General features: G+C 39.3%; 2 protein-coding genes across 3 annotated transcripts; both read right to left on the bottom strand.

The window, feature by feature from the left end:
- Positions 1-2,556: 2,556 nt before the first annotated feature.
- nes (nestin) lies at positions 2,557-9,430 on the bottom strand. Its single transcript, XM_052577578.1, has 4 exons — positions 8,187-9,430; positions 7,742-7,866; positions 6,732-6,805; positions 2,557-5,870 (listed from the first exon to the last, which is right to left on the bottom strand). Exons 1-4 carry the CDS (start codon positions 8,997-8,999, stop codon positions 3,025-3,027), a joined length of 3,858 nt encoding a protein of 1,285 aa, XP_052433538.1. The 5' UTR covers positions 9,000-9,430; the 3' UTR covers positions 2,557-3,024.
- Positions 9,431-10,283: 853 nt separating this feature from the next.
- LOC127975515 (G patch domain-containing protein 4) lies at positions 10,284-13,866 on the bottom strand. Of its 2 annotated transcripts, none has more exons than XM_052579654.1 (8): positions 13,773-13,866; positions 13,499-13,599; positions 13,270-13,343; positions 12,838-12,930; positions 12,333-12,443; positions 12,132-12,244; positions 11,844-11,894; positions 10,284-11,483 (listed from the first exon to the last, which is right to left on the bottom strand). In XM_052579654.1, the coding sequence occupies exons 2-8, from the start codon at positions 13,575-13,577 to the stop codon at positions 10,637-10,639; spliced, it is 1,368 nt and encodes a 455-aa protein (XP_052435614.1). In that variant the 5' UTR covers positions 13,578-13,599; positions 13,773-13,866; the 3' UTR covers positions 10,284-10,636. The 2 variants fall into 2 exon arrangements, with proteins under 2 accessions (XP_052435614.1, XP_052435615.1); XM_052579655.1 differs by having other exon boundaries at positions 13,743-13,828.
- Between the last annotated feature and the right edge of the window lie 52 nt (positions 13,867-13,918).

Raw genomic sequence — 13,918 nt, 5'->3', positions numbered from 1 at the left:
TTATAGAGACACTTGGTTTTTTGCTGGAAATAAAAACCACAAATAGTTAATTGACAGATCACGGTGATTCAGGCACAGTGACTTGACCTTGAGTGTGAGTGTGTCTTGTGCATGTGTCTTTTGGAGGAACAGGCAGTGAATTCAGACCATTCCTCAATGACATTCTGTTCATCTGAGCAAAGCGTCAGCTGATTTAGATGTGGCATCTGGTGCAACCATTGAGCATCTGTTTGTTACAGGTCCCATCTTGTTGGATGACAAAGCCAACCTATTTTTCCTAATGCACTCAGAAAACCCATTGTCATCCTTAACAACATAAATGTCAATTTATGTATTGATTGAAAGAGTAATTGGGCTCTACAATAGTTTCATTGTATTATTTCTCTAACAGTTGATTCAGCTCTCCAGCAGGCTACTGTTCGTCTGAGGACTGAGAAATGAAACAAGCCAACAAATGAACATTGCTTAAACAGACCCCACTAGAATTACTCATCAAAAGAGACAAATGTGGCTGCATATAGCACAGATTGGCAATGTGAAATCTCTCAATGCAATGAGACATCATTGTAAAATATACAAAATCATTCCTCAGATGTTTGATTAATATCTTTGTCTTCATAATCAGCTGGTATTCGCTTCCCTCAGGCAGTGGGATACATTTTTAGTTTTCTAGATTTAAATATAAAAAACAAATTGCTACCAGCTTATTGGTTCATTTCTAGTTGGTTTTCTATTATATATTTAAATTAATATATATCTATGTCAATTTTGTATTTATAGGGGTCATTTGTTTGCCTTTATACATTTATTATATGGATTCAAAATATTAAACCCACAATTTTGAAACAGGCTTAATTATATTATTTAGGTTTGTTTTATGGCAACATCACAATTTTTTACTTAAATTTATTTGCTAGCTCTGTAAGATTATTGAAGAAAATATGGTAACACTGTATTTTAAGGTTCAATTCTTGCTATTAACAAACCAAACTTTTGCCTCAATAAACTGCTTATTTGCTGATATTTAAAAGTTAAGGTAGTTGTTAAGTTTAGATATTAGATAGAATTAGGGGGATGTACAATATGATCATGCAGTATATGTGCTTTATAAGTACTGATAAACAGCCTATATGTTTGGCATGCTAATAAAAAACAGTAGTTACAGCAATAGTGAGAATTGTTCCCTATACTAAAAATACTTACCAAAAATATTATTTCAGTCGTCTTCTTCAGAATTTCATGCTTTATCGATGTAATTGTCAAATTGACGAAAAAAAAAAAAAAGTTTCTTTACCAAATTTCAGTTTTCCTCACGACATAAAAAAATGACAGATTATTAAGATCATTAAATTTTTTTCTTTGTTTTTGTTTTCCTAATGGAGCTTTTACAGGTAAACATTTCATAGGTTTTCCTGTTTACTCGATTTCACATTACAGTAAATCCTGTTCTGTAATACTTGAGCTAACCAAAGTTCATTAATGACATCATTCTTGGTAGAGGAGACAACAGCATGAACAAGTATTAGTAATGATTTGTCACGCATTTGATTTAGAATGTGGAAGTTAAAAGCATTAGGATGAATGAGGGGTCTTGTCTAATCTTTAAAACACTCAGTCACGCACTATCTGACATTGATAATCAATAATAATCAATAAGAAAGGCAGATGGTAAAGAAAGCAGAGAGAGAGAGCTGAAGGTCGCTCAGCCTCTGAACACATTTCAGACTTATTTGTAGCGCCATGGTCTCGGGATTCTGTGGTCATTCCACTCACATAGCTCTTATACAGTGACACTCCTGAATGCCATCCAGATCAGATTTAAATAACAACCTTTGTCATTTCAACAGGATCAGATCTTCACCTCAGTAAGCTGGTTATGGATTTGCAGGCTGTTGCATCAGGGGCGATTGTGTGGCATCCTCTTCCACATCAAACAGGTGTTGAAGCATCTGACCTCCCAGCTGCTGCCCTGACTCACTTTTGTTTTAGCTCTCAAAAGACCCTGTAAATCCTGCTTGTGGTCATCTGACTAGCTGTTCGATTGGACTAAGAATAGAAGGTTTAACTTTTATTTGATTTTATACAGGATGTTATGCCATCATTTTCTATCTGACTGCATGTTCAGTGGTGCTGGTTAAAGTGCTGATGTTTTTGTAGCCGTCATTGTCCCATTGCACCCCCCATCAGTGGCACCAGAGAGCCAGTGTGCATACAGAGGGAAATGAGGAGGTGATGTCATCTATTATTCATTGTTCCTTATTCTTTTTCTCCTTCTAGTGTGGCCTCTTTCTCTCAGACCAGTATTGTGTGGTTACCAGCGCTTGGCTGCAAATCCCAGCGTGATTTATGATCCAGCCTGTTCAACTGGAGTTATGATTCACTGAAACTGAAACGGGGGGATGAATAAAACTGAGAACTTTATCAATCAAAACCTAGAACTTTCAATCTATCTTTACACCAAAGAAAAAAAAAAAGTGTCAAATGTTGTGTGGTCATGCAACTGTTGATTAAAATTGTACATTTAAAAATGAGGATAAAAGATAACACCAACTCATGTTATTTGCTATTTGAATTTTTATTAAATTGTTTTTCCATTGTAACATATGTCAGTGCAAAATACACGGAGGTATTTTATTTTTAACACTGACAGGTGAAGGTAATTGAAAAGCTGGTCTAATTAGTACAGAAACAACAAGCATGAAGTAAAGCTTGATAGTAAATCTTTAAGAATCTTTCATGTCATGGAGTACAACGCTTTCTTATCCCGAGTCGACAGCTGGCACATTATGCCAGGCTGTTAACTCACATAACAGAGATCACATTGTACAATTACACAGACTGCGCTGAGCAATCTTGTCTAGTTTAATTTCTTTGAACGTATGAAGGTGTTTTTGTTGCTGTGTTCTACCATACATTTTCAATTTGGCTCAGTTATATATCTGTTCATCTATTTAAATGACATCCCTACATTTTTATGTTTTTGGTTTAGTCTTAAATGGTCTAAAACACCATTGGACAAAGCTGTTATTCATCGCCAGAGGACCAGGAATCCCCCTCATCAACAGAGTCATCAGATAGCACCATCTTGGCTTGCGCTGGCTGTTCATCTTTATGCATCTCATCCTGGCCTCTGAGGATGCCCATCTTTTCTTTAGGATTTCCATTTGCTGTTGGCATTCCCTCCATATCTCTCCACTCCTCTCCAAAGACCACAGTCTGGTTTAAGTCTTCAGTCTTGGCGGGGTCATAAGTAGCTGCCATCTCCGTTTTCCCCTCACTCCAGAAACCTTCCTTCATGCTAGTGCTGAAAAAGCTATGAATCTCACCTTTCTTTTCCTTTAACTTAAATTCCTCCTCCTCTCCTGAATTGCTGCTCTCGAAATCCATCACAGTCTGCACTTTTTCTGAAAAGCTCTCCACTGTCTTTTCGAGATGTTCTTCAAATTCTCCAAAGATGTTTTCCGCTAAACTTGGCATTTTATTTGGATTTTCTAAATTCTCGTTTAGTGGGGAAATGCCTGTGTTTTCATCCATACTTGATGCGTGTGTGATCTCAGCTGCATCTGGAGCATTTGTGCTTTTGCCCCAGATGTTTGAATTCTCCCAGTCATCAATCTGAGGGGCTTTAGGTTCTTCAGTGTTCTTCTCCTCGCTGAGCACTTCTTCAGGCAAACTGATGATGTCAGACGCAGAATCAGCCTCTGTGACTCCATTAGTAAAGGTTAATGGCTGCTCATTAATACCAGCCGCTGCTAAAAGGCTTGTTTTCTGAAAGCACTGGCTGGCATTTGGAGACTCGTCTTCTGAGCTCTTGCCCTCTTCCTGGTCTGAGTTGGGAATGTCTGATGTCATGTTGTATGGTTGACTGTTTATTTCACTCTCCAAAGAGCGACTGTCTGTGAGATCCTTGTTGGTGTGCATGGAAACTTCCAGAAGATCTTCTGGTTCTTTGGTTGCAGCTGTATCTTGGAACATGCTCAGAGTTGATTGAGTTTCAAAGGAGTTTTTAAGCTGCTGGGATGATTCAGGGAATGAGATCGGATTGTCCATATCAACTTGTTCTTGACTTTCATATGAATGGACTGTTTCATCCTCAGGTTGTTCGGTGTGTATATGCTGGTTCTCAGTCAGTTGTGGTTGCTCATAAACCTTGACATCATGATCTTCATCTTTCCTCATCTCTGTCATAACATCACTATCGTCTTCCAGGTTTCCCTTGAGCTCAATTCTTGCACTTTCTTTCTCCACCATGTCCAAACCCTCATGGACTTCCGAGTCACTTTGAGGCATCAGGCATGCCTTGTCACCATCTAGTGCTTCTTCTTTAGAAACAACATCTTCTGTCACCATCTCTCCGGTGACCTCCATGTCTGGTTCTTCTGTGAGATCCTCCATGGTGTTGAAGCGTTTGGAGGCACTCTGATTCCAGAGGCTTCCTTCCATTCTTTCTTTCTCCTCCTCACTGTCACTGGTCTCACCCATGAGGTGCGAGGCTTGCACTTTCCCATCTGTTTCCTCGTCACTCTTATAATGAATCAAGGGCCGAGTGTCTGCTAGCGTGTTCTCCTGACTGTAGCTGTCACACTCGCCAGGATCGGTTCTGCACGAGGCTGATATGTTTGGGGAGTCATCGTCTTCACCTTGGTTCTCTTCTTCTTCCACAGATTCCTCAGGTAAAGGATCTTCCTCATTTACTGTCTGATATGGATGGGGTTCAGTTGGTTTTACAGTTTTCTCTAAAGTCTCCTGATGATCTACACCTTCACCCTGCACAGAAATGTCACTCTTAATCACTTCTATCTCTTCTTCTTCTATTTCAGTCACATTTTCATCTGTTTTATCCTTATTGTTAGTGTTAATGTTCATTTCGTGCTCTGCTTCCACCTTAGAGTCAGGGCTCATCACTTTCGTTTCATTGTCTTCTTCAATTTCTTCCTGTTTGTCCCACTTATTGATTGAATCAATCGCTGCCTCAGTTTCACTGTCCATTTGCTCTGTTACCTCCTCACTAATATTGCTGACATTGTCCTGTTCATCTACCCTCATTAAATCGTCATGATAGCCAAAATCACGCACCAAATCTAAAGTTCCTTGCTCGAGGAACGATGAACCCAGTTTACTGGTGTCTGCACTGATATGGCTAGATTTTAATGTATCATTATCATTCTCATCATCTCCATATGCATCTGTGTGGCTTTCACTGATGTTCTCTGATCTTACATCCATCTCAGAGGCATCATCTTTTTCGTCCTCTGCTATGGTTTTATTTTCTTCCCAAGCAACCTTAGGTGCGTGTGAGATCCGAGCCATTTCAACAGATACTTCAGTGTCCTCATCCTTCCCTTCTTCTGAAACCCCTGCAGGATCTGCGAATGGACCAGCCCAGCTTTCTATTTCTGGAGTTTGGGTCAAGTTAATTAGTTGGTCAGCTGACACACTTACTGATGCCGATGCAACAGTTTCAGATTCAACCACCTGATCTTCCTGGAACTGTTTTGATTCGTCCTCCTCATGAATCTCAATATCTTCTGGTTTGAGCTCTGGTTTTGGTTCTGCAGCGGTTTTGGTAAGAGTTGTTGCAAGGGCCAGGTCTACATGGGCCTTCTCTTGCTGCAATTGATCCACAGACTTCTCAGCGGCGTTCTCAGTCTCCTCTGGGATATGAACCTCTGCCTTTACTGTCACTGAGGCTCTGGTTGGTGTTTTTTGTGGAGTCCCTCGAGTCGGGGTCCATGATGGAGTCACACTAGTCAGCAGAGTGCGAGAGGAGGTGATTGATCTGTGACTTGTAGGCACAGCATTGCTGACATGGCAGGAAGCAGCAGTGGTCTGTGAGGCTGGGTGGGTCCCAGTGGGTTTTGAGAGCACATCTGTAACAAGAAACAAGAAGATAGTGAGGCAGGCTCTGTTACACAGACAGGGACCTATCTGTTCAAATCTACCTTTGGTAGATCATCAGATCAATTTCTGAATCCCAAATATGCTTAGAGTTTTAAATAATTATATTGCATCTTCAGTTTTATGGGTATCTAAAAGAGAGGGTGAAAATATGTGAAATATAAATATATATTGTTTTGAATATAAAACAATGTAACAAATTCAGTTTGTCTCATAGTTTGTTGTATAATGTATGTGCTTGAACCAACTCTTTAGAGTCATAGTTTCACAATTTCTGACTACACTGCTTGTGCTGTAAGCTTTTAATACACTTAAAAAAACTGTTCGTAATGCTTAAAAAAAGTGCCCTGATAGCTATTATGCTATTAGAAAAAATGTGGTTGATGGATAAAGCCCCAGGCTAAAGAGATAGATGGAGATAGTATGAAACATACAGACATAGACCCCTGATCTGCTTCCCAATGGAGTTATCAGAATACACACTAGTCGTATACTGTGAGTGAGCCGTAATGGAGATGTATTGATCTTCATTATGCTTTTCCATGACTACATTACTGGAAAGTGGAGCCATCTGCTACAGTGACCTTTGGGACTAGCACAGGAAGCTAGTCTTACAGGCTTAGACAGATACCTCACCATGCAGTGTCACAAAGTACTAATCATTTAACCAGCCCGGAGCACAGCAGTATTTAGGGAAAGGAGATCTGTTCAGATGAAAAATCTGTATAGGCTGAATTTTGTTCCCATTGCTTCCCATTGCCTAAACAGATGTCACTATTTAGTAAAAACAATAATAACAATAATAAAATAAATTCATTTTTTTTTTATGTTACCTAAAAAGAAAGCAGAGCTGGTCTTTTTTGTTGTTGGTCTGTCAGTTCTCAGCCCCTCGCTGTCCAGCAAAGCTCTGGAAAGAAGCAACAGAACATTTGTCAGCATCACAGCAATTTCTTTAATGTGAGGGGTGGGTTTAATGAGATGGAGTCGGGTTCTTGAGCTGCATTCTTGTGCTTATTAGTTCTGTTGTTATGCAAATAGTATGTCAGATTTGTCATTGCAGGATTTGGTTTGACATCAGTTCATCTACCTCCTGCATGCAGCACTGAACAATCGCAAGGGTTGGAATTTACAAACTAATTTACATACACACACAATGTAACAGTTAGCCTGCCAAATGCATGTAATGTCATTTACAAAAATCATCACACAATCATATTTTTAAAAACAAAGTGGATTTTTATTTTTTTATTACAAAAAAATGTATTCAAAAACCTGAAAAGACTTTAAAGAGATAGGCTTATCATATTGTAACCATATGAAATAAAAAATGTTTAATAACCTCACATATTTAAAACCCCTGTCCCATCCCCATCCAGTACCTGTGCATCGAATGCAATGCAACTTCATGATATGAAGGACCATGAAAAAAGTGACAGCTAAAACGCTTGGTCAAAATTTATTTCAGTGTGCCCTCGACAGACATAAATCGGTCAGATCTGAAGGAAGTTATTGAATGAATTGCCCACCCCCCGGTTTCACTGCCCCTCCTCCAAGCAGATGGATCAGGGTCAGTGCCGGGTGGGAAATTGGAGAGGGTCCATTCTGCTTGACTGATCTAAAGTTGCCCCTCTCAGGGTGTCTGAGATGCTTTTTAGAGCCACTGATGCATGATCATATTAGTTTGTCCTCCATAAACTACAAATCCCACAATGTGGGGAATCCCATTTAGAGAGGAAAGGGAAATAGCTATGCATATTTTACATCATGTAAAGATGGTTCTGAAGTTCTTAATAAAGAGAGGTTGTATTTTGCTGGTGTTGATGATGATTTTGAAGACAGGTACCTGTATGTGGCCACCTCCAGCCCAAGAGACATCTTGACCTGCAGCAAGTTTTGTCTGTCCACCATTAGGCTGTCTATCTGCTGCCCCAGGCTGTCCTTCTCCATCTCCAGAGCATTTACTTCAGCCTGTGCAAAGATATGAGACATTTTTTCTTCAGAAATATATATTAAAGTGAAGAATATGTGGAAAATTGCAATAGAAATTTCACAAAATGAAAAGAACCCAGTTAAATACATGTGTCCTGTTCCAAACCTTTATGGACTTCTGTCTTCTGTAGAAAAATGTCTCAGTACTTTTTATCCCTGAAACAAAAGCGGGGTCCAGTGTTGTTTTGGACCCCAACAATTTCCATCGTATGGACTAAACCAGATGAAACATTTCTCAAAATATCATACAGGTTAGAGCGAGTAAATGAAGACAGAAGTCCATAAGTTTAAACTATTACCTGAAAATGTTGAAGCTCCTGTTTATGCTCTTCTTTCTGCTGCACTAAGTTTTTCTCCAACATCTGCCTCTTAGTCTTAGTGCTCTCGAGCTCCTTTGCCAGATGCTGGACTTGATGCTGGTTTTCTCTCTTTTCTTGATGAATCTTTGTCATGTTAGCTTTGGCCTGGTTCAGACTTTCCTCAAGACGTCCAACCAGTCTCTGATAGTTGTTGGTTGCCTCCTGCCATGCTTGAGTTGCTCTGTGGCTGTACTCTTGTCCCAGGTCTGGGATGCTGGCAGTCTGAGTGTGCTGTGGGGCCATCAAGACTTGTTTTGTCTGTTTCAGAGAGGCCTGCATGGTTTCCATGTTCTCCTGGTGGACTTGCATCTGTAGCAGGAGGTCTTTCTCAAGTTGGCCAACCTTCTCTCTTAGCCAAATCTGAGCTCTACGCTCCTCTTCAAGCTCCTTCCTGCTCTCCATGAGTTTTCTCTGTGCCTCAGCCTGAGCGTTCTTTGCCTTCTGTCTTTGAATACTCACCACCTCTATATCCTCCATCAAGTTCTCGACTTCCAGTTCCACATGGTCTTTCTTCCTCCAGGCCTCCTCCAGCATCCTCCTGGCCTGGCTGAGAGCCTCCTCTTGAGCTTTGCGCTGGCCTGCTGGTTCCCTGCTGCTCTTGAGAGTGTGGATCTCCTCATGCAGTAGCTTGTTTTCCTCCTCCAGAAGCTTCACGCGGCCTAAGTATGATTCAAGACGCTGGTTCAGCTCCAGCATCTGGTACTTTTCCTCCTGAAACTGGGTGAAGGGCAGTCGGGCACCCAAAAGCTCCATCTTAGAGTGGTGGAAAGTGTTAAGTCTCACTAGAACTGTGCACAGAGGCTGTGAATGGCTGGAGGTCTTTGTGGCTGCTGAGTTATTATAATGACAGGCTTGAGGGTGAGGTCTGGACCACAGTCCCAGTGCCCAGTGGCTGAATGGACAGGGGAGAGAAAGACCCTCCTTTTCATAGACAATGAGAAGGGGGAGGGCGAAGGAGTTAAGGAGGAGGGGTGGATGGATGGACAGAATGCAAGAGTGATGTAATTTGGGGAGTTAACTCTACTGCTGCTGGATTATTAGCCAGAATGTTTGGACTTTCAGTCAGCATTCACTTTCAGTGCATCTTTTTTTTCTATGCAGTAAAAAGAGTGTTGTTGACTGAAACTGTCTGTTTGGAACAACATGAGGGTAAATAATAACTGAATTTTCATTTTTGGCTGAATAATCATCGTAATTCTTGATGTTTCCTACATTTTGTCACATTAATTACTGCCCCCTCTTGTGGCAAGATGGTGACAATACATCAGCCATAATAGATCTCTGAACACCAGGATGGATGGCAGGATGAAAATGATCTATAGTGAGGAGGTAACTACTCTCATAACTGTATAGAGGACTACTCTCATTATTTTTACTAAACATTTACATTTTATCACAGAAACTATTTTGTTTAATGAACTGTAAAAAAATTATATATATATATATATATATATATATATATATATATATATATATATATATATATATATGTGTATATATATATATATATATATATCTTTTATGTATCTCTTCACTTTTCTCATACTATGCAAATTCAGGAATTTATCAATCAGCGCCCCACAACATATTGTGTTGAGTATCATTGGTACTAGACTGGACTCTCTGAAAAGTCAGAAACAGCTTGGGTCTGGACCACAGGCGCCAAACTTGAGAGAGGGTACGTCTAAAATATGACAACAGAAGAGTTAACTGATAGTTTCCTTTTTAATTGGAAGCATTTTCCTTTTGATAAACCATGAAAAAAAAAAAAACACAACAGTAAATCAGTTACCATTTAAAAGCAACTACTGATGCTTTCCATATTTTTCTTTCAGATTCCGGATCAGTGGCCCTTCAGGAGGATACATGGACTGCATTCTGTCTATGAGCAGCAAAAACACACTGAAAAGCTGGATATCAGAAAGATGTCACATGTACAATAGATGGATCTGCGAAGTGGATGTCTTAACATGGCCAAACTTCCTTCAAGTCCAAACCAAACCCAACATTAGCAGAAGACAAAACAAGAGACAACCATATCAAGAATACCTTTATTTTCCAATGCATTTGAAGTTTGATTTGTTAGAAATTGTACGTTTCACACAAATCACTTCAAACTGTTCACGGTTCATTTTTTTGTCATTGTGGATCTGCTATTTAATATGCATAACACAGATGTCTCACAAATCAGTCCATTAAAAACATTTCATGTCACCCATGGTTCTCAAGTTTTAAAAATTGACCATGACTTGTAAGAATAAATACGAGTGTGATCTGAACAGCTAACAGTCTGATACTGGAGAATTGATCCTTGCACTTCATCAGCAGCTCAGATTCTGATCAGCTTGTTTTTGCAGTGAGTTATAGCAGCATGCGAGTTCACTCTTTGTTCATTTTTTTCTTTTTTTTGGCACAGACTCCTCAAACTGCACATTTTCTACCACCTCCTGATTTTTGCTTTGCCTCTTTTTTTTGCTTTTCTTCCTGTCGTTCTCCTGTTCTTCAGTTTGTGTGTCCATTATCTTTGCTTCGTTGCTAGTGTCCTCTGTTCCTGTCATCGCAGTAGATGAGTTCTCCACATCTTCGTAGTGCACCGCAGAGGATTTCTTTTTCTTCTTTTTCTTTGTGGAGGCACTGTCAGAGGCTTGTCGGTGCTCAATACTGTCCTCCTGTGGCTGTTTGTTATGTGTGTCCGTGGCATCCCCACTGATGTCATCAGTGTCAGCCGTCTCATGCACCTTAGACCGTTTCTTATTTTTCTTCTTCTTGTGCATGCGTTCATCCACTGGCAGGTGTGTGTCTCGCTCCTCTGATGTGTGTGTGAATGCCTCGCTGCAGTCTCCATTAACACTATCCTCAGGTGCTTCTTTTTCTTTGCGATTTCTCTTTTTCTTCTTCTTTGGCTCTGTATCTGCGATCATATCACTGTTCACGGAAGCACCATTAAAGACCATCCTCTTTTTGGGTTTGCAGTCCTCAGTATCATTACTTGAAAGGATGCGGGTTGTCGTCTTATCTTCATGGATGTTATTCTCTGATGGTTCCTCCTGCCTTTTTGATTTCTTGCGTTTTGTTTTCTCATTCATATCTGGACGTCCCTCAAGATTTAGGCAATCCGTGCTGCTTGTGGATGTTTCAGCGGTGTGGTTCTTCTTACCATACTTGTTCATGAACTCTTGTTCCTGCTGCTCAAGCCGGGCCAGTTTGGCACTCATAGTGAGTCCATGTCTGGCTCCTCTATTCTCACAATAAAACAAATATGTATATAAGTAACCAACAAAACTGGCATATATAGATCTATATACACACACAAATAAATAAATATATACATTTTGCCTTTGTATTAATTTAAATACTAAAATAAAGAATAATATACAAATAAATCACTAATTTAGGTTATTTACAATATAACTAACACTGCTTTGATAATATTATGCTATCTATGATTCATGTCCTGCTCAAATGTGATGATGGAAATGGGTAAATGCTAGAAGTTTCAGTATTCTAATTTAAACCAGTTTGACGAACATGAATTGATGCAAGGATAAAACAGATTGGGATACATCACAGTGCAAACATGAAGAGATCAGAGCTTACTTGTGCGCTGTTCGTCCTCCGCAAGCTTTGAGCAGATCTGCATCTGATAGTCTTAACAGAGACAGAAATACAGAGTTGAGATGGCCTGAGCACAACTGATCTTCAGATATAACACATTTTAAAATAATCTTTATTGTTTTTGCATGCCATAGTAAGGAACATTTGATAGTGCATGTTTAGTGCAGAATATTCTACTATGATAGTATAGAACAACAAAAAAAGAATAAAATATTCGATATATAAACTATAAGGAATGTGTCAGAATTTTGTCAAATTGGCAGCTCATACTTAGTCGTGCTGGAAAGGTCCAGTTTCTGGTCCTCATCATCAGAACTGCTGCTGCTGTCATCTGAATCAGAGGTTTTTTCTGGCCTCTCCTCACCTGACAGCAGCGTAGCGGACTAAGAACAATGAAAGACAACTTTACAACAACTGCGTAATACTAAATCACTGCTGTTTTTTTTTTTCTTTTTCATTTATTATAGGTACCTTGACAAAGCATCCATAGAGCATGGACTTGGCTTGCTGAGCCTTGCGTGGCTTCTTGTTGGAGATCAATTCATCGTTATCGTCATCTGACTTCTTCACCACCGCACCATTCTAAACAAACACCAGATGAGCCAAAAACACAAACACACTCATTCACACACAAGGTTGCAATAATTTGCTTCAATACATTTTTTTTTTCAGATTGTCTTCAAATCACAGACAAACTACAAAAAGACTCTTCTGCATTTCACCCCTGCAGTCTATTTTGTGAATATTGTTGGCTTTGTAACAAATTGCTTAAGTTTTTTATTTGTAAGTGACTTTGGATAAGTGTCTGCTAAATTAATAAATGTCAATAAAATAAAGGTTACACATAAAACTGAACTGTGATATACTTGCAAAATGTGATTCAGAATGTATAACAAAAAAAAAAAAAGAATAATAGCTACAGGAAAGAGATGATTTTAGAGTAAAAATGTATTTAAATCCTCTTCATATTACTCACCTGCCCTGATTCCACAACCAGACCTGATGAGGCTTTGTTAAAAACATGGTCCCACCAGTGGAAACTGAACTGCTCACCTTCCTTATGGCCCATCTGAATACAAACAGTACACAATAAATACAAATATAATGTGGTAACTTAAAATCTCAAAAGTTACATTTGTAAAACTATTGACCTGTATTGAGATATGCTACACTTAACGCAATCGGTTTTTGACAGTATTTCTAATTCATGTATAATTATGATACATACTGTCTGTTTGTTTTTAATCTGGCATTAGGAAAGTGTCATGAGTTAGGAATATGATGGTGAAGCATCACTATTATACATAACAATAAATGTTTATAAACAAACTTCATTTCCATGTTGTCAGCTGCCCACATGCTGTATTCAATGCAATTATCGAAAAACAAAAAGATGTTCTCTACTCACCCCTCCTTTACCACATTTAATTTTGACTTTAATAGCTTCTGAAATGCCATTCTCCGATCTTCCCAGACCTTTACCTACAACACAAGTCTAAATATTAGCATCACCATACAGACTTGACATGTGTCAGGAGAACTGTTTATATCTATATGAAAGATACGAAACGGAGTTTACACAGCAACACAAACAGGGTTTGTGATGTATAAAACCCTAAAATCTGTTCTGATTTGACCTTTTTCCCAGCCGTGTCGCAGAAGCTGCTCCTCGGCGAATTTTAGTCCTTTACTCTTTTCTTGTTCAATTTCTGCCATTTCCAGAATAACTTCTCAGAATCTGCACATGTGAAGCAGTTGGTAAAACAAGGATCTGCCGACTTCACATAGCCGTTTTAAAAATGCGTTAATACAAAATAATTTCTTAATCTGTCAAAGAACTATGAATCCGATAACACGCTATAAATAATTTTAGGCTCGTACCGAAAAAAGAAAATAGGAAACAGTCCCTACCACGCGTTCAGCAAGAGAGCAGACATGCCACCGGCTAGGTATGCAACTATGGAAGGCGAATAGGGTCAGCAGCAGCGCTCTTAACGAAACGCGTTTTCATCTCTCTCGCCCTCACACACACAAATAATATTAACGTATATATTCAT

The sequence above is a fragment of the Carassius gibelio genome, chromosome B16, assembly GCF_023724105.1.
Source record: "Carassius gibelio isolate Cgi1373 ecotype wild population from Czech Republic chromosome B16, carGib1.2-hapl.c, whole genome shotgun sequence".
Lineage (NCBI taxonomy): Eukaryota > Metazoa > Chordata > Actinopteri > Cypriniformes > Cyprinidae > Carassius > Carassius gibelio.
Note: the sequence above shows the minus strand (reverse complement) of the source record. Positions and strands in the feature narration are given on the sequence as shown.